At 48.8% G+C, this 22,203-nt stretch overlaps 1 protein-coding gene across 4 annotated transcripts; it reads left to right on the top strand.

Annotated features, from left to right (window-relative positions):
• The first annotated feature begins 3,284 nt into the window (after positions 1-3,284).
• Arhgef15 (Rho guanine nucleotide exchange factor 15) lies at positions 3,285-19,318 on the top strand. Of its 4 annotated transcripts, none has more exons than XM_045131763.1 (16): positions 3,285-3,391; positions 5,378-6,024; positions 6,521-6,853; positions 7,118-7,172; positions 8,573-8,631; positions 8,713-8,924; positions 9,032-9,192; positions 9,339-9,491; positions 10,539-10,668; positions 14,669-14,743; positions 14,855-14,947; positions 15,025-15,185; positions 15,278-15,430; positions 15,811-15,893; positions 16,334-16,438; positions 17,686-19,318. In XM_045131763.1, exons 2-16 carry the CDS (start codon positions 5,427-5,429, stop codon positions 17,835-17,837), a joined length of 2,523 nt encoding a protein of 840 aa, XP_044987698.1. In that variant the 5' UTR covers positions 3,285-3,391; positions 5,378-5,426; the 3' UTR covers positions 17,838-19,318. The 4 variants fall into 4 exon arrangements, with proteins under 4 accessions (XP_044987698.1, XP_044987697.1, XP_044987700.1 ...); XM_045131762.1 differs by lacking the exon at positions 3,285-3,391 and adding an exon at positions 3,655-3,891; XM_045131765.1 differs by lacking the exon at positions 3,285-3,391 and adding an exon at positions 3,655-3,891 and having other exon boundaries at positions 15,327-15,430; positions 17,686-17,822.
• Positions 19,319-22,203: the final 2,885 nt, after the last annotated feature.

Here is a 22,203-nt window from a genome sequence, read left to right as displayed (position 1 = left end):
GTCTCTTTGGAGAGCCATTAATGACCTCCAAAATTAATCCTTAATTAACTTTTGGCTATCTGCGTGGTCTTAAACACTCAGAGAGAAATGTATAACCAAAGATTAAAAATACCTTAAATATATGAATGGCCTATTAAGTAATACAAGAGCTATTCAAGAGGGGAAACAAATAAACATTAAGATATCTTTTCCCCACAGTTCTAATTCTATAATAAAGAAAAACAACTATAGATGTTCAAAGGGTTATTTTCAAATCTAAAATATATAAATAAGTTCTAAGACCAAATATATATATATATATTTGTATAGCCTTTAATGGCACCCAATAGCTCTTTATTGTCAAGATTAAATGTTATGTATATGTTTCTGATAACCCTGCTAACATCTCACCTGTTTTACAAGCCATGTTAAATACTACTGTGCCATTTAATGAACAGTTCTGAAAGAAAATCTCAGCCAACTCATCCTCAGATGGTCCTGAGATGATCCAAGCCTGTCTACCTGGATTCCCTCGACCTACAAAAAGACCAGTTTGCTGTGTGCTCACTTCTCAGTAACTCCTTACTTTTATTCTTTCTTTCCAAAGTTCTCTTTCAAGATTATCTTCCTACACTCTGTGGTACATTAAAATAGTTCCCCTCTCTAGGAGAGATTCTCTAACTGCAACAAGTCTCCACTTCATGTCCCGTTCAGCAGGAAGTAGTAAATGATCTGATGTCTTCGACCCAGTCCCCTAAAGCAGTTAGAGTGTCTTCTCATGAGAGGAAAAAATAAAAGAATAGGCTGTCTACACATACATTGTTTCGTCCCACCATTCCTAAAGGACCCCCAAGCTCTGCTGATCTTATTGTTTCCTTGGTCAATGCCTCCTTAGAGGCTATCCATAATACTAGTAATCCTGCCTACCAGGAATGTTGGATTTGTTTCTCTCCAATACCTCCCTTTTATGAGGGAATTGCCATCCTTACATCTCCTGTGTCTACTAACAGTGCAGAGGGATTATTCTGGCACTCTGCCCCAGAGGGGGGTATTACTCTTACATCCATTTTCGGTCTCAGACTGTGTCTATTAGGCCCTGATATGCTCCCTCCTCTGACTCTTGAACCGGTATGCAACCAAACTACTATTATCAATGACTCCTTTATATATACTAAAGCCCCTAGTAACTCCTATCTTGCTTATTCCATGGGGCTGACTCCCTTTATTGTCAACAAGGACTTTTTACAGACTAAGGACTATTGTGTTGTAGTTATAGTTTTGCCACGATTTTTCATTCATGATTCTGAAAGTTTTACAACTACTATAGATCAAGGCATTGCCATTAGACCAAAAAGAGAGCCTTTAACTGCCCTCACCCTGACTGTGCTCCTGGGACTTGGTGTTGCAGGAGCAGGAACAGGCATTGCCTCGCTGGTAACCTCCCAACAGCACTTTACACAACTCAGTGCCTTAGTGGACAGAGATCTTAACCTCATACATGAGGGGATACAAGATCTCAAAGACTCTTTGGCCTCGCTCTCTGAGGTTGTACTCCAAAACCGGAGGGGGCTAGATTTGGTATTCCTAAAGGAGGGTGGACTTTGTGTGGCTCTAAAGGAGGAATGTTGTTTCTACTCTGATAAGACTGGCTTGGTACAAAACAGTCTGAACAAAATAAAAAGAAATCTAGAGGACAGAAAGAGAGCCCGAGAACAACAAGAGTCATGGTACAAAACTTGGTTCTCTACATCTCCCTGGCTAACTACTTTGCTTCCTAGTCTTTTAGGCCCCTTTTTTGGATTCCTTTTGCTTATCTCCTTTGGCCCCTGGGCCGTCAGACGACTAACCAGTTTCATTAAGAATCAGGTGGACGCCGCCATCAAGCCGGTGGAAGTTCACTACCATCGCCTGGCAACTGAAGAAGTCTCCGCCACATATGCGGCCAAAGAACCTGCCGGCCCTCCCCCTCAACCTTTAGACTTTACCCCCCTGCAAAAACCCTCCTTTCAGTGGAAATTCTGGTCCCGTCCCTCCATGTGATGGTTCAAGTCTCTGCGATCCCCCTCCCACTATTGGCTACAAAAAGAACTTCAAATGCTTAAGGTCATCTTTTTAACATACAAGGTCCGTCCTTTGGGATCCCGGGAGGACCCTATCGGCTTATTCTAAGGGAGAGGTGCGTTGCGCTGCCACAAAGTGAGTGACCTGGTAAGTCAGTGACGGAACAGGTGACTAAGTCTTGGCCCACCTAAGACAGGGCGACCTCGCTGAGAGGAGGCCGACCCAATGACGGGTAAGGGCCTAGCATTGCCTTTCTAACAGGCTCAGGTCCCGTTTGTGCCCCTACTGTCGGGATCACTCTAGACACTCTGGCCACAGAAACATCCTGCCAAAATGATATAATGGCTTTGTCCGATCCCTGGGGGACGCTTGCCTCCCTGTTTAACATCCTCAGGGCAACCCTGGGACCCACTGAACGTGACAAACAATTGGCACTAAAACCTAAATGTTGTTAACATGTGACCAAGGGGATCGCAATGACTGCCTCACTTGCCTCATTTTTTACATAAGAGAGGGGGAGATGTTGGGGACCACCCTTAAAGAAATCCTTCATCTTTCCCTTACCCCCTCCTCCACCCCTGCTGCATTCTGGCTAAAGAATAAACATTCTGCTCTGCGCCTGCAGTATCAAGGCCCCTGAGTTTTGACTTCTCAGAACAACCACAATGTCTCTGGCCTGAGGCCAAGAAGAGTTTGTAACCTTCCACCACCTAGGTCGCCCTGACCCCCTCCCATATGATCCATGCCTTGTGCAAGAAGATTCTGTACTGTCTCACCCTCTACTCCCCTTACCCCTCCCCTACCTAAAAGTGACTTTAAAAGATGAGCCTTCTGACTGAATAAACGACTCTCGACAAGCGTTGGTTTGCCTGAGTCCATTCCCCTCTCTCGCCCATTTTCTTTGCAGGCTAAGGTCCTCCTGGTGCCCTCACGAATAACTAGGTCCCGCTGGTCTGGTCGGGGCAGGGAGGGCACGCCCTCAGTCTTCTCCACAGGACCATTGATTGACTCCTAGCCAATCATTGTGGGAGCCTCCCAGTGGGACGTGGAGTCACGAACTGGGACCCAAAGAAACTGGGACTGCAGAATGGGGAGCTGCAGAGGCTCCAGCAAACATTGTAGCTACCTGGAAGATCCCCTTCCCCACCTATCCTGACCCTCCCCCTCATGTCTGACACAATGGCCGGGTGGGGCCTGAGGAACTGGCTTCCTCTGTGGAGATCACAATCTGGGCCCTCATTTCCCGCTGCAGAAACTCGGGCACAGACATTGGGAGACCTCCGGACACATTTTGTGCTCCAAGGGGCAAGGAGGACAGGCTGAAAACAGAAACGACCCTAAAATCACAAAGGTAAATCCTTGGGGTGCATGAGCACCTGAGGGAGGGAAGCAGCGAGGGGTCCCTCAGTGTGAAGTGCTGTGGGCTCACGCCCAGGCACAAGATGGAAGCCAAGTAGAAAGGTGGGCGCGCAAGTTGTGGGAAGGACGGTCAGACAGGCTGCACAAGGGCACACGCACACTCTCCCTTAGCTCAGGCGAAGGCAGGTACAGGCTCATGGCTCCTTGTCGTGGCCACTCCATCTTGAGTCTGTGTCTGTCCACCCAGGCCGAGAGCCCCCCCGCCACCGAGCCGCCGTGCAGGTGGGCTGCGCACACACAGGCCTTTCTCCAGTCTCCTGAAGCTTCACCGCCCTGTAGAGGCAGAGCCTGCCCTCGGAGCCCCAGTGTGCGCATGTGGAGTGCGGTGTGGCGGGGTGGGGGGGTGTCCGGTTGGGAGGAGGATCCGATTCCTGTTTCCTGCCCCTACTCACTCAGCCCTGGGAGGTGACTGAGAGTGGAGGGGACTTAAGGGTAAGTACTTGGGGACTGGCTACCTGGGCCCTGCCTCCAAAAGGCCTGAGTGGGTGGTATGGAAGGAAATAAATGCCCATGCCTGGGACTGGGGAGGGGGTTCCCTGAAAGAGGCAAGGGCTGGGGAGGGGTTGGTCAGTTGATGAGGTTACTGCCCGGGTCACCTTGCTGACGGCTTCCTGAAAGCATGCAGAGGCCACGGAGCTGCAGTCTACAATCTGGGCGCCCATCATTTTTCCAGAACCTCACTGGGCCTGGAGGGCTGTGACTTCTGTTGACTCCTGAAGGGAGTTTCGGGACGCTACTGGGGCTGAGCTCTGGCCTTACAGTGCACTTGGGACCCCAGTCTCCTTTCTCCCAAGAAGAAATGTCCAGGACTCAGTGTCTGCCCAGGTGCTATTGATCCCGTGCTTTGCTTTGAGCTCCTGGTCACCTCCCAGACATCTTAGCAGGACCTAGTGTTCCGCTGGAGTCAGTCTCTGTGACCAGACCCTGGGACAGCAGAGATAAGAGGATGGGGGACTGAAAAGATCAGGCCGGAGACTCCTGGTCTCCTGGGGTCAGAGGCTCCAGGAATCTTCATGGCAGGAAAAGGAGACTAAAAATAATCCGGAAAGGGAGAGTCCGGAGAGAGGAACTGGGGGTGGGGGTGGGAGGGCCAGTTGGAGCAGGGAAACTGTGATGCATCCTTCAGCCCAGGCATGGAGCGCACTCCACCTAGACAGCCTGGAACACAGATACAAGCCCATCTCCTGTACTCACATTACTTGTTCCTTGATGGGCCACACAGCACCATCCCTGGTACACACACAACTCCCTCTCATAACACACTAGATATAGCACACACTTAAACCACCAAAACCGTCAACCCTCTCCCAGCCACACTGCTCATCAGGCAGACACCCAGCAACATATTGGCAAACTGGGTTCCTCTCACTATATTTTGCTGATCCTCTTTTGTCCCTGCCTACCCACCCCCGGCTATTATTGCCATCTCTAGCCTTACTATGTTCTCTGGCCTGAGTGTGGCAGCAGAAGTCATAAGACATAGCTAGGGAGATGGCTGAGCCGCAGCGGCAAGAGACCCTGACGCGCCCATGTGCACACATGTATGCGTGAGCACACACATATACACACACAGATAAATAACCAAATAAAATTTAAAAAGATGAAAGACATGGAGAGGCTGGACATAGGAAGGGAGGGGTGTGCTGAGGCCTGTAATCCCAGCAGTAGTGAGGTGGGGAACTGAGGCAGGAGGATCATGAGTTTAAAGTCAGTTCGGGTTACATAGGGAGACCCTGTCTTAAAACAAGAAAGGCTCCCTAAGAGGGTCTAGGGGTAGGATGAGGAGGGGTGGGAAGTGAAGGGAAAAGACAGTACAAATGAGGAGAGGAAGTACGCCTCATGCAGCATGACTTTAGATGGCCTCAGTCTACCCACCTAAGAGACACTGAAAGGTACTCTCTCCCTCCATCCTCCTCAGGGGATGACTCCCACAGAACACTCCACTCCTTGGAAACACTCAGAGGAAGATGTCTGCCCAGTCCCTTCCTGCAGCAACGCCCCCTGACCTGAAGCCCCCTCGGATTATTCGTCCAAGGCCTCCTCGTCAGCGGGCTCCCCACTCCCCAGGGCCTCCCCACAATGGCTCCTCACCACAAGTATTTCCTCAAACCTCCAATGATGCATCAGCCACCATGTGCACCCCAATCTTCTGGGAGCCTCCCTCTTCATCCCTGAAGCCCCCTGCCCTTGTGCCCCCCTCTGCTTCTAGAGCCAGCCTGGACTCTCAAGCATCCCCAGATTCTCCTTCCAGCACCCCAAGTCCAGTGTCCCGGCGCTCTGTCTCTCCAGAACCAGCTCCCTGCTCTCCAGTCCCCCGACCCAAGCCCTCTGGGTCACCCCATTCACTTCCACCCCAGCTCCCCACCCTGCCCCAGGATGGCTCTGCCTCTGCCCCTGGTACTGTGCGGAGACTGGCGGGCAAGTTTGAATGGGGCAGTGAGGGCCGGACCCAGGTTGTGGATTCCTTGGAGCAGAGTTCCCAAGGGAGTACTGGTGTGAATGGGGAGAGAGAGGCTCCCCAAGGTATTCTACCCGGGAATGCATCACAGGAGAATGGTGTTCTGGGTAAGCAGATGGGACCAGGGTGGCCTCAATCTAGTTTATCTTTGTTTTCAGTGCTTGGAGGCTGAACTTTATTGAGGGACTGTTTTTTTTTCTTTCTTTAAAAAAAATTGTTTTTATTTATTTATTTGAGAGAGAGGAAGGGAGGGAGGGAGAATGGGCACACCAGGGGCTCTAGCCACTGCAAATGAACTCCAGATGCATGCTTCACCTTGTGCATCTGGCTTATGTGGGCACTGGGGAATCAAACCTGGGTCCTTAGGCTTAACAAAACAAGCACCTTAACCGCTAAGCCATCTCTCCAGCCCAGGGGCTAGTTTTCCTAAGTGGACTTTGCGTTTGGGAAATTTGATTTTTGTATTTCTGGGGTTTGAAGACAGCCAGGACAGCGGAGCTCTATAGATAGAAGCCTGGGGCTAGACTTGAGGTGGGGAGGAGGCTTGGATGGAGTGGGCCCAGCGTGAAGAGCTTCCGATTTAGGCTAATCCTTCTGCCACAGATGCTGCCCTGGCCTGCCCACCTTGCTGCCCTTGTGTTTGTCACATGGCACGGCCTGGTCTGGAGCTCCGATGGGTGCCTGTGGGGGTTTCTGAGGAAGTCCTCCGGGCACCAGTCAGGGCGTCCCCACTGCGCACGTCCCGCTCTCGCCCTAACCCTTCAAGCCTCAGTGACCCCCCAGTAGTCCTCACGTCCTATCGCTCCACGGCTGAGCGAAAACTTCTGCCCCCCCTCAAGCCTCCCAAACCTACCCGAGTCATGCAAGATGACGGCATCTCTAGGGAATCCCCACAGCCTGATCTTGATCTACCTTCAGAAGATGGGATCCAAACAGGTACAAGACCCTGGGGTAAGCACATGGTGGGGTGGCGTGGGGAAGACAGGAGTGGTAGGACCTCTGGGCTTTGAAAGGACAGGGTAGATGCAGAGTGGCCTGAAGCCAAACTAGCTTCAGTGCCACCAGGCTCTGGGTCCGTTCATTGTTCCTCTACCAGCTGCTGCTCTGGGCTGTGAAAAGTGGTACTTTTTATAGTGACAGTCTTCTTTGGGGCTGGGGGTCCTAGAAGTTTGCTCTCGTCACTGTGAGTTCTCTCTCCAGGGGACAGTCCTGGTGAAGCTCCTGAGAATGCTCCTCCTGCATCCTTAGAAGGAAGGTACTGAACACCCCACCTATGCTCCCCCCTTCTGACACAACCCTGCTCCCACCAGAAAGCAAACCAAACTTCAGGTCCATGTGAATCCCACTTTATGAAGGGGGAAGGAAGAAGGGCCAGGGCTTCAGAAGCAAGCAGTTTAAGTTTAGGTTTCTACTCCTAGTTCTGTCCCTTATACAAATCCTCTTTTTTTTTTTTTTTTCCTGGGTTTCAGAATCCTTGTCTAATAATAAGTGGTAGTAAGTATGCTGACTACTCCATGGGGTTACTGGCATGTGATATTGTTGAAAATCTGGGTTTAAGCACTCAGGAGACCAAGGTAGGAGAACAGCTGTGAGTTTGAGGCCAGCCTGAGACTACATAGTGAATTCCAGGTCAGCCTGGGCTAGAGCAAGACCCTACTTCGAAAAACAAAAAAAAATTAAAAAAAAAAAAAGAAAGAAAGAAAAAAGAGTGGCTATCTGGCTTTCTAGGGCTGGTTAAATGTCTCAGTGGTTAAGGTGCTTGCCTGCAAAGCCTAACAACCCCAGTTCAATTCCCCAGTACCCACATAAAGCCAGATGCACACAGAGGCCCTGTGTGCCCATTTTCTGTTTCCTCTCTATTTCTCTCTGCTTGCAAATAAATAAATAAAAATGTGGCTAAAAAAAAAAAAATCTGGGTTTAAGCTGAGCATGGTGGCACACACCTTTAATCCCAGCACTTGGGAAGCAGAGGTAGGAGGATCCTTATGAGTTTGAGGCCAGCCTAGAAGTATAGAGTTCCAAGCCTACCTGGGCTAAAGTGAGATGACAAAAAAATCTGGGTCCAAGCCAGGCTTGGTGGCACAGGCCTGTAACCCCAGCACTTAGGAGGCTAAGGCAGGAAGATCAGGAATTTGAAGCCAGCCTAAGCAGGATGACACTCCGAATTCCCATCTCTTACCATGAGTCTCTGTTGTAATCACTGTTGACAAAACTATTCGGCAGCCACGACTGTCTCTTCTCTCTGGGCTTGGTAGTCATCTTAGCTTGACTGTCTTTATCCAGTAGTCCAGGTCCATTCATTTATTCAGGAAATATTTACCTGTGTAGTTTTTAGCTTGAACGAAAGAGTAGGTGGTAGGCAGGTGTGAGAATTTGGATTTGACCATGTGGAGTTTCATTAGTGCACCAATAATAGGACCTTTCAGACAAGTCCCTAGAGACAGGGCTTTTAATTCTCGGTGCACAGTAGTTGAGATAGCAGGAATGGGTGAAGACAGTTTACTTAGAGTCTCCTCCTTAACGGGCATATAGAAAAAGCTGTAGGCTGATCTGGGGGTATACATTATGCATGTGAATTGCACATCCATTCCTTATGGTATCATGTGAATTGTACCCATGGAGTGGGGATGCCCATTCTCTTTTCTCTCTCCACAGGGAAGAGGAGGGGCTAGAGGGGCTGAAGGAACCGAACTGGGAGCTGCCCCTGCAGGATGGTGAGAGCCCTGGGGGACTGTCAGAGAGTGAGGGAGGGTTTAGGCCCTGGACTGTCTTGATGTGCTCTGTCTGACTTTCAGAACCTCTATACCAGACCTACCGAGCAGCTGTGCTATCAGAGGAACTGTGGGGTGTGGGTGAGGATGGGAGCCCCCCTCTAGCTAATCCTGGGGAAGCTCCCACCTTCGCCAGGCTCCCTGGACCTCGAAACACCCTGTGGCAGGAGCTTCCAGCTGTGAGATCCAGTGGTCTCCTAGAGACACTCAGCCCTCAGGAGAGGCGTATGCAGGAGGTAGACACCACTCGGTTGGGGCAGGCTGGCCTAGGGGAGGTGTGTGACCTGAGTCCTGGGCTGGCTATGAGGTGGCCTTTCCATTGTGGACCTGCCTTTCTGCCTAGAGCCTGTTTGAGGTGGTGACATCAGAGGCCTCCTACCTGCGCTCTCTGCGGCTACTGACTGACACCTTTGTGTTGAGCCAAGCTCTCCGGGACACACTCACTCCTCGAGACCACCACACACTTTTCTCCAATGTACAACGAGTCCAGGGTGTCAGTGAGCGGTCAGTGAAAGGGATTCTGTTCTCCCATGAGTCTTGGTCTTGGGCTGCTGAGTGCTTCCCATTCCAGAGCCTTCCCAAAGCTCCTTTGAAGACTGGAAGACCTGCCCCTCTGGCCTCTCCATTGCTTGTCTCCTCTATGCCTTCAGATTTCTAGGAACATTACTGTCTCGTGTGCGTGCTTCCCCTCATATCAGTGACCTGTGTGATGTGGTGCACTCCCATGCAGTGGGCCCTTTTTCAGTGTATGTGGATTATGTGCGGAACCAGCAGTATCAGGAAGAAACCTACAGCCGCCTTATGTGAGTACAGCAGTTCCCCGCCTTCTCCCTGAGATATGTTTTGATACATCCAGTAGGTAGTACTGACCCCCTACATGCACATACCTATGACAAGTTTAATTTATAAAATAAGCCCAGGGCTGGAGGGATGGCTTAGTGGTTAAGGCGCTTGCCTGCAAAGCCAAAGGACCCAGGTTTGATTCCCCAGGAGCCGCGTTAGCCAGATGCACAAGGGGGTGGATGGGTCTGGAGTTCGTTTGCAGTGGCTGGAGGCCCTGGCGTGCCCTTTTTCTCTCTCTCCGTCTCCCTTTTTTTCCCCTCTGTCAAGTAAATAAATAAATAGGTAAATAAATAATATAAAGTAGGACCATATATTTGAAAAACTAGTTGAATGCATACTAGTTTTAACTTCAAATGGTATCATTATAAAGTAGGCCCAGTAAGAGATAAAAACTAATAAAAAAAATAAAATAAGTATCCTGGCATGGTGGCGCACACCTTTAATTCCAGCATTCGGGAGGCAGAGGTAGGAGGATCACTGTGAGTTCAAGGCCACCCTGAGACTACATAATGAATTCCAGATCAGCCTGAGCTAGAGTAAGACTCTACCTCGAAAAACTGAAAATAATAATAATAATAATAATAATAATATAATATCAAATTGTTAGCAAATACTCTTGTACTTTGGAGCCAACATTAAGTAAAATGCACAATGATACTACTATAGTCGGTCTGATAACTGGATAGCTAGCTGCTAAGTGACTAATATGTGGGTACTGTGTATAGTGTGGCTATGCTAGATGAAGGATAATTCATGCTCTGAGTGAGATGGTTTGAGATTTTGTCATGCTACTCAGAAAAGCACTCAACTTAAAACTTAATGAATTGTTCCCTTTGGAATTTCCCATTTCGTTTTTTAAAACCGAGGTTCATTCTGGGTGACTGAAACTGTAAACAAAACTATGGATTAGGAGGGACTGTGGTATCACAGAGATGCAGAGCACGGTTGGAGTTGAGCTAGAGCTGACTAGGGGGTCAGGGTCCCACTTAACTGGGCCTCCTTTGCAGGGACACAAATGTGCGCTTCTCTGCTGAGCTGCGTCGGCTGCAGAGCCTCCCCAAGTGCGAGCGGCTCCCACTGCCATCCTTCCTGCTGCTGCCCTTCCAGCGCATCACCCGGCTCCGCATGCTGCTGCAGGTACCACCCTGGCGTGGGGGTTTCTCTTCCACCTCACCAAATCCCTTTGGAGAGCTGTCTCCAGGGCTCTCGCCTGGTCCTCACCATTTCCCACTACTCTACCATGACCACAGAAATCTAATAAATCGCCTAATCTGGGCCTCTTAGTCCAGAATCTATCAAGCCCTTTCTGCAGTGCCCTAAATGCCTCAAGAGGCCGAATTGGTGCAGAGAAAGGGTCTCTGGTTGGAGGAGTGCATTCTAACCCTTCTGCTCCTCTAATTATCTGACATCTCCAAAGGGGCAAACACTGGCTTTGTGGGTGCAGGATGAAAGCAACCTTAGATATTCCAAACATTGTGGTACTTTGAAAAGCAATGGTATGGGCTGGAGAGATGGCTTAGCAGTTAAGCGCTTGCCTGTGAAGCCTAAGGACCTGGGTTCGAGGCTCGATTCCCCAGGACCCACATTAGCCAGATGCACAAGGTGGTGCATGTGTCTGGAGTTCGTTTGCAGTGACTGGAGGCCCTGGCGCATCCATTCTCTCTCTCTCTCTCTCTCTCTTTCTCTCTCTTTGCCTCTTTCTCTCTCTCTGTCACTGTCAAATAAATAAAAAGTAACAACAACAAAAAATTTAAAAAAAAAAAAAGAAAAGCAATGGTAAATAAACAGATTTTTCAGCTGGGTGTGGTGGTGCATGCCTTTAATCTCAGCACTTGGGAAGCAGAGGTAGGAGGATTGCCATGAGTTCAAGGCCACCCTAAGACTACATAGTGAATTCTAGGTCAGCTCGTTTGCAGTGGCTGAAGGCCCTATTGTGCCATTGCCATTCTGTTTGTTGTTGTTTTGAGGTAGGGTTTCACTCTAGCTCAGACTAACCTAGAATTCACCATGTAGTCTCAGGGTGGCTTTGAACTCATGGTGATCCTCTCGCCTCTGCCTCCAGAGTGCTGGGATTAAAGGTGTGTGCCACCATGCCCAGTGCTTGTGCCATTCTTTCTGTTTGTTTATTTATTTATTTATTTTTTTAAATTAATTGATTTATTTATTTGAAAGTGACAGAGAGAAAAAGAGGCAGAGAGAGAGAGAGAATGGGCGCGCCAGGGCCTCTGGCCACTGCAAACAAACTTCAGATGTGTGCGCCCCCTTGTGCATCTGGCTAATGTGGGTCCTGGGGAATCGAGCCTCAAACCGGGGTCCTGAGGCTTCACAGGCAAGCACTTAACTGCTAAGCCATCTCTCCAGCCCTTATTTATTATTTTATTTGAGAAAGAGGGAGGGGAGAGAGAGAGAAAGAGAGAGAGAAGAGAAAATGGGCATGCCAGGGCCTTTAGCAGCTGCAAATGTGCCAATGTTTGTGCCACCTTGTGCATCTGGCTTACATGGGTCCTAGGGAATCGAACCTGGGTCCTTTGGATTTGTAGGCAAGCTCCTTAATTGCAAAGTCACCACTCCAGTCCCATTCTTTCTATCTTTCTTTCTCTGTCTCTATCTCAAATAAATAAAATATTTTAAAAATAGGACTGGAAAGATAGCTTAGTGGTTAAGGTGCTTGCCTGCAAAGCTAACAACTTGAGTGACCCAGATTTGATTCTCCAGTACCCATGTAAAGCCAAATGCACAAAGTGACATATGCATCTGGAGTTCATCTGCAGCAGCTAGTGGCCCTGGTTTTCTCCTATTCTCTCTGTCTCTCTCTGCTTGCAAATAAAATAATTTAAAAAAATTAAAGTAAATGAAAATCATTTTCTAGTGGGATAAGAATATTTGTTAAAAAGTATAGACTAAGCAGGTCACTCAGAGTGGGAATCTTAATGTAAAGAGTCTCTTAGTAGATGATCAGATTTTTTATTTTATTTTATTTTTACTTACTTATTTATTTATTCTTGGCTTTTCAAGGTAGGGTCTCACTCTAGCTCAGGCAGACCTGGAATTCACTGTGTAGTTTCAGGGTGGCCTTGAACTCAGGGATCCTCCTACTTCTGCCTCCTAAGTGCTGGGATTAAAAGCATGTGCCACCGCACCCAACTCTTTCATATATATATATATATATATATATATATATATATGATGTGATTTTAAAAATATTATGTTTTATTTATTTATTTTATATTTATTTGAGAAAGAGAAAGAGGGGGAGAGAGAGAATGGGCACTCCAAGGCATCCAGCCACTGCAAATGAACTCCAGATGCATGTGCCTCTTTGTGCATCTGGCTTATGTGGGTCCTGGAGAACTGATCTGGGATCCTTTGGCTTTATAGGCAAACACCTTCTTAGCCACTAAGCCATCTCTCCAGTCCTATTTGTTTTCCTCAATTTGTATTAACATCTTCCATGATTATAAAAAATATCCCATGGTAATACCCTCCCTCCCCCCACTTTCCTCTTTGAAATTCCATTCTCCATCATAACCCCTCTCCATCTCAATCAGTCTCTCTTTTATTTTGATGTCATCATCTTTTCCTCCTATTATGGTGGTCTTGTGTAGGTAGTGTCAGGCACTGTGAGGTCATGGATATCCGGGCCATTTTATGTCTGGACACACATTGTAAGGAGTCCTACCCTTCCTTTGGCTCTTACATTCTTTCTGCCACCTCTTCTGCATTAGACCCTGAGCCTTGGAAGTTGTGATTGAGATATTACTCTGTACTCCAGTCACTTCTTTCCAGCACCATGATACCTTCTGAGTCATCCCTAGGTCACTGCTATCTGAAAAGAGCAGATTCTCTACCCAAAGTGAGAGTAGCATTAATATAAGGGTATGAATATTAAGGAGGTGCTTACTGGGCAGTTTGATAAGCATAGTATATACATTTTTCCAGACATCAGCAGACGTTACACCCCTAGGGCTCATGACTACCCCTGTTTTAAGTTTTCAGTATCATGGATGTATTCCCTCCCATGAAGCAGGCCTCCAGTCCAATTACAGGACAGTTGGTTTCCACCATGATATGTGCCAGTATTGCTCCCGTTGGCTCATTTGGCCTGGCTGGCCAATTATAAGGCTTGCAGTGTCCACTGTTGAGTATCTTTGCTGGTGGTATTTCTTTCTCCATTGATCTGCATGCAGAATGGCTTCTTCCAGCTTTCTGTCAGCTATTTATTTTTTTTTTATGTTGAGTCTTGCTCTGGCCCAGGCTGACCTGGAATTCACTATGTAGTCTCAGGGTGGTCTTGAACTCACAGTGATCCTCCTACCTCTGCCTCTGGAGGGCTGGGATTAAAGGGCATGTCAGTATCTCTTGCTGCTGCAAATGAACTCCAGATGTGCATCTAGAGTTCATTTGCAGTGGCTGGAGGCCCTAGTGCACCCATTCTCTCTCTCTCTGTCTGCCTCTTTCTCACCCTGTCTGTCGCTCTCAAGTAAATAAATAAAATAAAAATAAATATTTAAAAAAAGAAATCCCACATGCCAGAACAATGCAAAACAAGCTCCCCCCCCCCAAAAAAACTATAAAAAACAGGGCTGGAGGGATGACTTAGCAGTTAAGGTGCTTGCCTGTGAAGCCAAAAGACCCAGGTTCAACTCCCCAGTACCCAGGTAAGCCAGATGCTCAAGAGGGTGCAGGTGTCTGGAGTTTGTTTGCAGTGGCTGGCGGCCCTGGCTTGCTCATTCTCTCTCTCTGTCAAGCATATATACTGTTAATAGAGGTCCAGGCCCTCTATTAATTGTCCTGCTATGTTGCCGAGGTTAATTGTTCACATAATAGCAACCTTCTTTTTTGGCCTTTACTATGTGCCAAGGACTATGTGGCCTTTTCATATATTACTGCCTTGAGTCCTCACAATGCTGTTGACATGTATGGGAAAAGTGAGGTTCAGAGTGGTAACATGACTTGCTCAGGCTTTAGCAGCTGGTGAGTGGTGAGATCTTTTGGTCTTGTTGAGGGTGGTCCTGGAGGCTTCGTGAACCTCAAACTGGGCATTTGGCTAAGCTGGATAAATCCTGTAAGCCATAGCCCCTTTGAATCCCAGGGCTGAAGAGCAGGGGACCCAGTTACCCTTCCTCCTTGTTTCCAGAATATCCTGCACCAGACAGAGGAGGGGTCCAGCCGCCAGGAGAATGCCCAGAAGGCTCTAGGCGCTGTCAGCAAGGTGTGCAGGAGGGAAAGTGAGGGGAGAAAAGGTGGCCCAGTGGTAGGGGAGGCGGGAGGGAGGGAGGGAAGTGCCAGCTCGTGGGGCGAGTGACTTGGCTCCCCTCACCAGATCATTGAGCGCTGCAGTGCAGAGGTGGGGCGCATGAAGCAGACCGAGGAGCTGATAAGACTCACCCAAAGGCTGCGCTTCCATAAAGTCAAGGTTAGTCCTGCCTAGCTTCCTCATCTTGTCTGTCCTCTCGGTGCTGCAAAGCTAGACCCTCTTCTGTTTCCTCACAGGCTCTGCCCCTGGTCTCCTGGTCAAGGCGCCTGGAGTTACAGGGGGAGCTGACAGAGTTAGGGTGTCGGAGGGGGGGTGTGCTCTTCACCTCACGGCCCCGCTTCACCCCACTCTGCCTGTTGCTCTTCAGTGACCTGTTGCTTATCACTCAGCCTAAGAGGTAGGTCCCGCCGGGGAGGGAGCTGGGCTGGGATGGAGAAGAGAATCTAGCAGGACCTCTGCTCTCCTCTGAAAACACTCTTCCCTGGGCAGCGGGCAGCGGCTGCAGGTTCTGGACTATGCCCATCGCTCCCTGGTGCAGGCCCAGCAGGTTCCTGACCCATCTGGACCACCCACGTTTCGCCTATCCCTTCTCAGCAACCATCAGGGCCGCCCTACGCACAGACTACTCCAAGCTGCCTCCCTGTGAGTCATGTTTGCACAAAACACTCTTGGGGGCTGGAGATGGGCTCAGAGGTATTGACTAGCAAGCTGAAGGCTCTGGGTTCCTTCCTCAGCGTGGCACAGTGACTCAGTCCTAGAATCCCAGCACTAGAGATACTGAGACAGGGAGACCAAGAGTCTGAAGACAGCATGGGCTGTACAGCAAGCCCTTATCAAAACAAACAACAGAATCAAACACACACACACACACACACACACACACACACACTAACTGCTCTTGGGACCCTCTCCTGACCTCTTAGACCCCAATACCCCATTGATCTTCTGTCCTCTCTGTGGCCTCTGCTTTAGTCCCAAGAGGATGTCTTGGGCCACCGATGACTCCTTCCTTTTATTACCAGATCAGACATGCAGCGTTGGTTGGGAGCCTTCCCAACCCCAGGGCCCCTTCCCTGTTCCCCAGACACTATCTATGAGGACTGTGGTAAGTATTCCTTAAAGGGAGGAGGGGAGGAAAAGTGAGTGCTAAAGGAAATATGGGGAAGAGATTAAAAAGAATTAGAGCTAGCCGGGTGTGGTGGCGCACGCCTTTAATCCCAGCACTTGGGAGGCAGAGGTAAAAGGATTGCCGTGAATTTGAGGCCACCCTGAGACTCCATAGGTCAGCCTGGGCTAGAGTGAGACCCTACCTTGAAAAAAAAAAAAAAGAATTGGAGCTGGGCATAGTGGTGCATGCCTTTAATCCCAACACCAGGGAGGCAGAGGTAGGAGGATCACTGGATGTTCAAGGCCATCCTGAGACTACATAGCGAATTCCAGGTCAGCCTGAGCTAGAGTGAAGCACTACCTCGAAAAACAAAAACAAAAACAAACACAAAAGGTAATAATTGGGATCCTACTATAATTTTACCCACTCTCTACCAGAGTGTTCCAGAGAACTGTGTTCCGAGCCATCTACACCTGCCAAAACTGAAGGACGGGCTCTGGAATCCAGAGCTCCTCCCAAGCACCCGCACAAGAACCCTGAAGGTGAGAGCCTGTCATTCACATGTTCAGCAAATACTAAATACCATGAGCTGAACACACAAAGCTCCCTTCCCTGCTGGAGTATTCATTATTTCCCCTAGCAGTGCAGAGCTTCCCACCAGATAGGCAAGTGCTGTATCATTTTGCACATCCCCCATCCTGGACTATGAAATAACAGAGGAGACAGACAATAAAGAATAAATGAAGCCAGGTGTGGTGGCACACGCCTTTAATCCCAGTATTTGAAAGGCAGAGGTAGGAGAATCATTGTGAGCTGGAGGCCACCCTGAGACTACATAGTGAAACTACATAGTGAATTCCAAGTCAGCCTGGGCTAGAGTGAGACCCTACCTTGAAAAACCAATAAATAAAAAATAAATAATAATAATAATAATAAATGAAGTCCCACATGGTGGTCCGCACCTGTATACTCAACACGGGGGAGGCTGAGGCAGGAGGACTGCTATGAGTTTGAGGCCAGTTTAGGTTACATAGTGAGTTTCAAGCCAGCCAGAGCTACATAGTAAGACTCTGTCTCATACAAAACAAACAAAACAAAATAAAATAAGAAAAAAAACTGGGTAAAATGGCTTACGCCTATAATCCCAGCACTTATGAGGCCAAAGTAGGAGGATTGTCATAAATTCTAGGTCAGCCTGGCCTAGAGTGAGACCCTGCCTCAAACAAAACAAAACATAAAAGCAGGATAAATAAGTAAATTATATAGAATCTTGGAAGGAGATGAATGTAATAGAAAAAAAACAGAAGGGGGGAGCAGAATTCTAGGGTATAGTAGAGTTTCACACAATGAAATGAAGTGGATCTCACTGGGAAGGAGCTTGATGGAGGTGACAAATCTGGGCACGCCATGTCTGAACGAAGACTGTCCTAGCTGGGAGGCACAGGCAAGGCAAAGATCTCGCTGCCTAGTGAGTAACAGAGGAGCTAAGGGGGCCAGTGTGCCTAGCTAAGGCCAGAAGAGGGGAGGAGACAAAAAAAGCCACAGTAGTTACAGAGACGGGATCTTGCAGGGCTTCTCTTAGTGACACGAGAAGCCATTGTAGGGCCCAACGGAAGACTGACGCAGACCTCCCTGGTGCGGCTGTCATTTGCGGCAAGAGCAGAAAGAAGGAGGAGGATTGAAGGCGTCCAGTCTTCTCCACTCACCACTACCCTCAAGGCCTGAGCCCCCAGAGGGCCTCCTTTCCTTGCTCCCTTTCCCACTTAGGTCCCCGTTATTCTTTCCTCAGGCTGGCTGAAGGGGTTCCCTGGAGCCTTCCCTGCCCAATTGGTATGTGAAGTCACAGGGGAACATGAAAGGAGGAAGCACCTTCGTCGGCACCAGAAACTTCTCGAAGCCATGGGGTCCTCTTCAAGCACCCCTCCTACCCCTCAACCCTAATGCACGCTGGGGAGAGGACACAGGTCGGGACGCTGGCAGCAGCACGGAAAACAGAAAGTCTGTCCATCGTTGGGTTTGCCATCCGTGGAAATACTACCTCTAGTGGCAACCAACAGAGCTGGAGCTGCAGCCAGTGAAACAAGGCCATCGTTGCCCACCGCAGTGAGAAAGAATGAGGATGGTGGCGTGAATGTGTTGCAGGTGGAAACAGAGGCTTAGTGCGGAACGGCCCATGGGTCCTGAGCTGTCTGAGCCTCTGGTCAGTGAGTACCCCTGTCATCATACCAAGAAAGATGAAGCTGGGTCACTGCAGCTGAGAGAGACCCTCACTGGAGAAATGGTCCTGTAGACAACAGGGATGGGCAGGTACCCATCCAGCCAAAGACGATGGTGATTTGGGCCCAGGAGATCAGTAGTCACCCTGCTGGCCTCTACAGCAGGCCTCTGGTGTTGGCTTTGGAGCCTGGGAATTACTGGGTTCCATTCCTGGGGTACTTCCTGTGCCCTCTCAGGCTACTTACAGAAGAATCCAGAGTGGGTCTCAGAGAATCTGTGTGAGGTGTGTGTGCATGCAAATGCGTCTGTGTGTATATGTAGCCCGGAAGACAATTCTGCTGAACAGTGATGTGTATGTGATGGCTACCGTGACTGAATGCTCAGTATCTTCTTTCATGCCAATTTTTCCTGTTATTCTCTTCAAAGAAGACATTCAGTCTGAGCTCTAAAAGACAATGTGTTGGGTATAGCTTGCTCATTAGAGGCCAAGGCCAGGTCTCTTGGAAGCCAGTGTTACATGATGGTTAGAGGATGGTATTCTGAAGTGGTCAGGCAACATGACAGGGGACTGAGAGGCAGAAGATGGCCAGTAGTGGGGGCTCAAGATACCCTGAGGCCTATGGGCCCTTCTTGCCCAAAACCCTGGCCTCCAGAATGCACGTCTGAGTATCTTACAACTTGAATTGTCACCAGTTATCCAGCCTCAATCTCGGGCTGTGGAATAAGCTGGGCCCCAAGTTTGGGTGAAGAAACAGGACCTGTCATTGTAGGCTGGCTGGTGAGCCTCCTGGGCTTCTTGCCTCCATCCTCATCCTCTCATGGAAACACAAGCCTGAATGCTGGGTGGAGAACAGGGAGCTGGTGGTCCTACCCAGCCCCACCAGAGTGTCTGCTTTTGATGAAAACTTGTGCATGATGCCAGAGGAGGTGAGAGCCAAGTGACCGTGGAACAGACACCCGCTAGAGTGGAGGCTCAGGCTCGGGACAAGGTCTTCTCTGTACAAGGGTATCATACCCTCCCGGCAGCTCATGCATGGCAACTTGCCCAGGACAGAAACTGCCATAATAACTGTGGGAAGTACAAGGACTCTGGGGACTCAGAACAAGAAGAACATGAGCATTTGACATGTCCATGACTATCAAGATTCAACCCCGCATAGTGCCTGGCATATGGGAGACCCTCAATAAATGTTGGTGCCATTGCAGTGAGGCTCTTTGAGGCGCTGTGTGCTTACAAGGGTGTGATCCGGGAGGCAGAGGTAGGGGATCACCATGAGTTTGAGACCACCCTGAGACTACGTAGTGAATTCCAGGTGAGCCTGGGCTAGAATAAGATCCTATTCTGTAAAACAAAAACGAGTCATGATCTAGGAATATAGCTTATGTGGAGGTGGACTTTGTGCAGAGCTCTCAAGAGCAGGTGTTGATTCTTCTGGGAACTAGGGTTTACAGACAAGGTACACGGCCTGAGCCTTATCCAGTTCCTGAGGGATCTATGGTGGCAATGGTGGTGGCAGTGGGTTTACAGCTGCTGTGGGTGGAGGCTGTTGCAGGCTCAGGAAGAAAGCAGGGTGGAGCCAGCCATGGCTGGGGCCCTGGCAAGGGATGAAAATGGAGAAGAATGAAAGGAGTGGTGTGAGCCAGTAACCAAGGCCTGTAACCTACCAGCCAAACACCTCTGTGTTCATTTCAGTTCTATAGCTAGTTATTGAATGCCTTTCAAGTGCCAGGCAAGTGCTAGGACCTGAGGATACAGAGATGAAAGAGACCATATCCTTACCCTCAACCTTCATTGGTAGTGTGGGGGATGGGTTGCCAAATGAACAAATCAATTGGTGAGATAACATCGGGTAGCAGTGAGTGTTATTAAGGAAAACCAGCAAGGGCTATGAAACAATGGTGTTGGTGCTGGTTGGAGGAGGTGACTCTCGGGCTGATAACCTAGATATAACAAGAATTTGTGGGGTGGTCTGAGGAAAGTGACAACAAGGGGATCATGAGGCAGGAACTGGAGGTAAGAGATAGTGGGGATGGGCCTGGTGCATCTGCTCTTGCACATTTCCTGATCTGGGGAGTCCCACGATCCCTTCCTATTTTTTTTTTTTTCTTTTGAGGTAGGGTCTCACTTTAGCCCAGGCTGACCTGGCACTCACTCTGTAGTTCCAGGCTGGTCTTGAACTTACAGTGATCCTCCTATCTCTGCTTCCCTAGTGCTGAAATAAAAGGCATGCACCACCATGCCCAGCCTTTCCAACTTTTAAAATATTTTTTAAAATCATTTTTATTTATTTATTAGAGACAGAGGGATAGAGGGAGAGAGAATGGGCACGCCAGGGCCTGTAGCCACTGCAAACCAACTCCAGATGCATGTGCCATGCTGTGCATCTGGCTAATGTGGGACCTGGAGACTCGAACCTGGATCCTCAGGCTTCACAGGCAAGCGCTTAATGGCTAAGCCATCTCTCCAGCCCCCCTTCCAAATTTTTTTTTTTTTAATATTTTTTGTTGTGTTTTTTGTTTTTTCGAGGTAAGTTCTTACTCTAGCTCAGACTGACCTGAAATTCACTATGTAGTCTTGGGGTGGCCTCAAACTCTTGACGATCCTCCCACCTCTGCCGCTCGAGTGCTGGGTTTAAAGGCATGCGCCACCACCACCTGGCTTAAAAAATATTTTTATTTATTTGTTTAGGGAGAGAGAAAGTGAATAAATATGGGCATGCCAGGGCCTTCCGCCAATGCAGATGAATTCCAGACACAAGTGCCATTTTGTGTGTGGCTGGGATTCAAGGTGTGTGCTAACATGCCTGAGTATTTTTATTTTTTGTTGTGTGTGGGGGGGGTAGGAATGTTATGTGATATGTGTGTGGCATGGCTGCATTTCCTCTTCTGGGAACATGATAGGTTCCCTCTTAGAGCCAGGTGTAGGCATGTGACTTGCTTTAGCCAGCATTACAGTTTGAATGTAAAATGTCTTCCGTAGAGTCCTATGTTTGAACACTCCGTCCCCAAATAGTGGCTCTGTTTTGGGAGGTTGTACAACTTTTAGGAGATGGGACCTAGCTAGAGGAAGTGGGTCACTGGATTGTGGGCCGACATTATTAAAATGAGGAAGATTTTGTCTTCCAGATAAAATGAATCAGTGCTGTGGGTTGGATCTGGAATGTCCCCTAAAACTCTATATGAAGGCTTGTTCCTCAGGTGGCACTGTTGAGAAGTAGGGTAACTTTAAGAGGTGGGGCTTAGTGGGAGGTCTGCAGGTCAATGGAGGCATGCCTTGAAGTGACATTAAGACAATGATCTCTTTCACTTGTTTTTTGGTTTTCTGAAGTAGGATCTCACTCTAGTCCAGGCTGACCTGGCACTTACTCTGTAGTCCCAGGCTACTCTTGAACTCGTGGTGATCCTCCTACCTCTGTCCTCCAAGTGCTGGGATTAAAGGCATGCACCACCATACCTGGCCCTAATTCACTCTTTTGCCTCCTGGTCCTGAGGTGAGCAGTTTTGTAACCAGGTGTTCCTGCTATTATGTGCTACCATACACCCAAAGAACAAGGCCACTGGTAATGGGCTGAAAGCGGGCAGGGTGGTACGTACCTGGAATCCTAGTGCTTGGAATGTAAAGGAAGGAAGATCAAGAGAGACCCTGCCTCAACCCCCCCCCCAAAAAAAAAAAAATTCTGAGGAGATTGTCCTTTTCTAGAAATCCTAACCCCAGATACCTGGTGTCAGCACTAAACTGGCTAAACCAGCTGCATATCCATGGGGCTCATAAAAAACCCTGACCTGATGGGCTGGAGAGATGGCTTAGCGGTTAGAGTGTTTGCCTGCAAAGCCAAAGGATTCCAGTTCAATTCTCCAGGACCCACGTAATACAGCTGCACAAGGGAATACATGCATCTGGAGTACATTTGCAATGGCTGGAGGCCCCCTGGCATGCTCATTCTCTCTCTCACTGTCTGCCTCTTTCTCTCTCAAATAAATAAACTATATATATATATAGTCTGAGGTAGGGTTTCACTCTAGCTCAGGCTGACCTAGAATTCACTCTGTAGTCTCAAGGTGGCCTCGAACTCATGGCAATCCTCCTACC

The sequence above is a fragment of the Jaculus jaculus genome, chromosome 12 (assembly GCF_020740685.1).
Source record: "Jaculus jaculus isolate mJacJac1 chromosome 12, mJacJac1.mat.Y.cur, whole genome shotgun sequence".
NCBI classification, from domain to species: domain Eukaryota; kingdom Metazoa; phylum Chordata; class Mammalia; order Rodentia; family Dipodidae; genus Jaculus; species Jaculus jaculus.
This window is presented reverse-complemented; position numbering and strand designations above follow the sequence as displayed.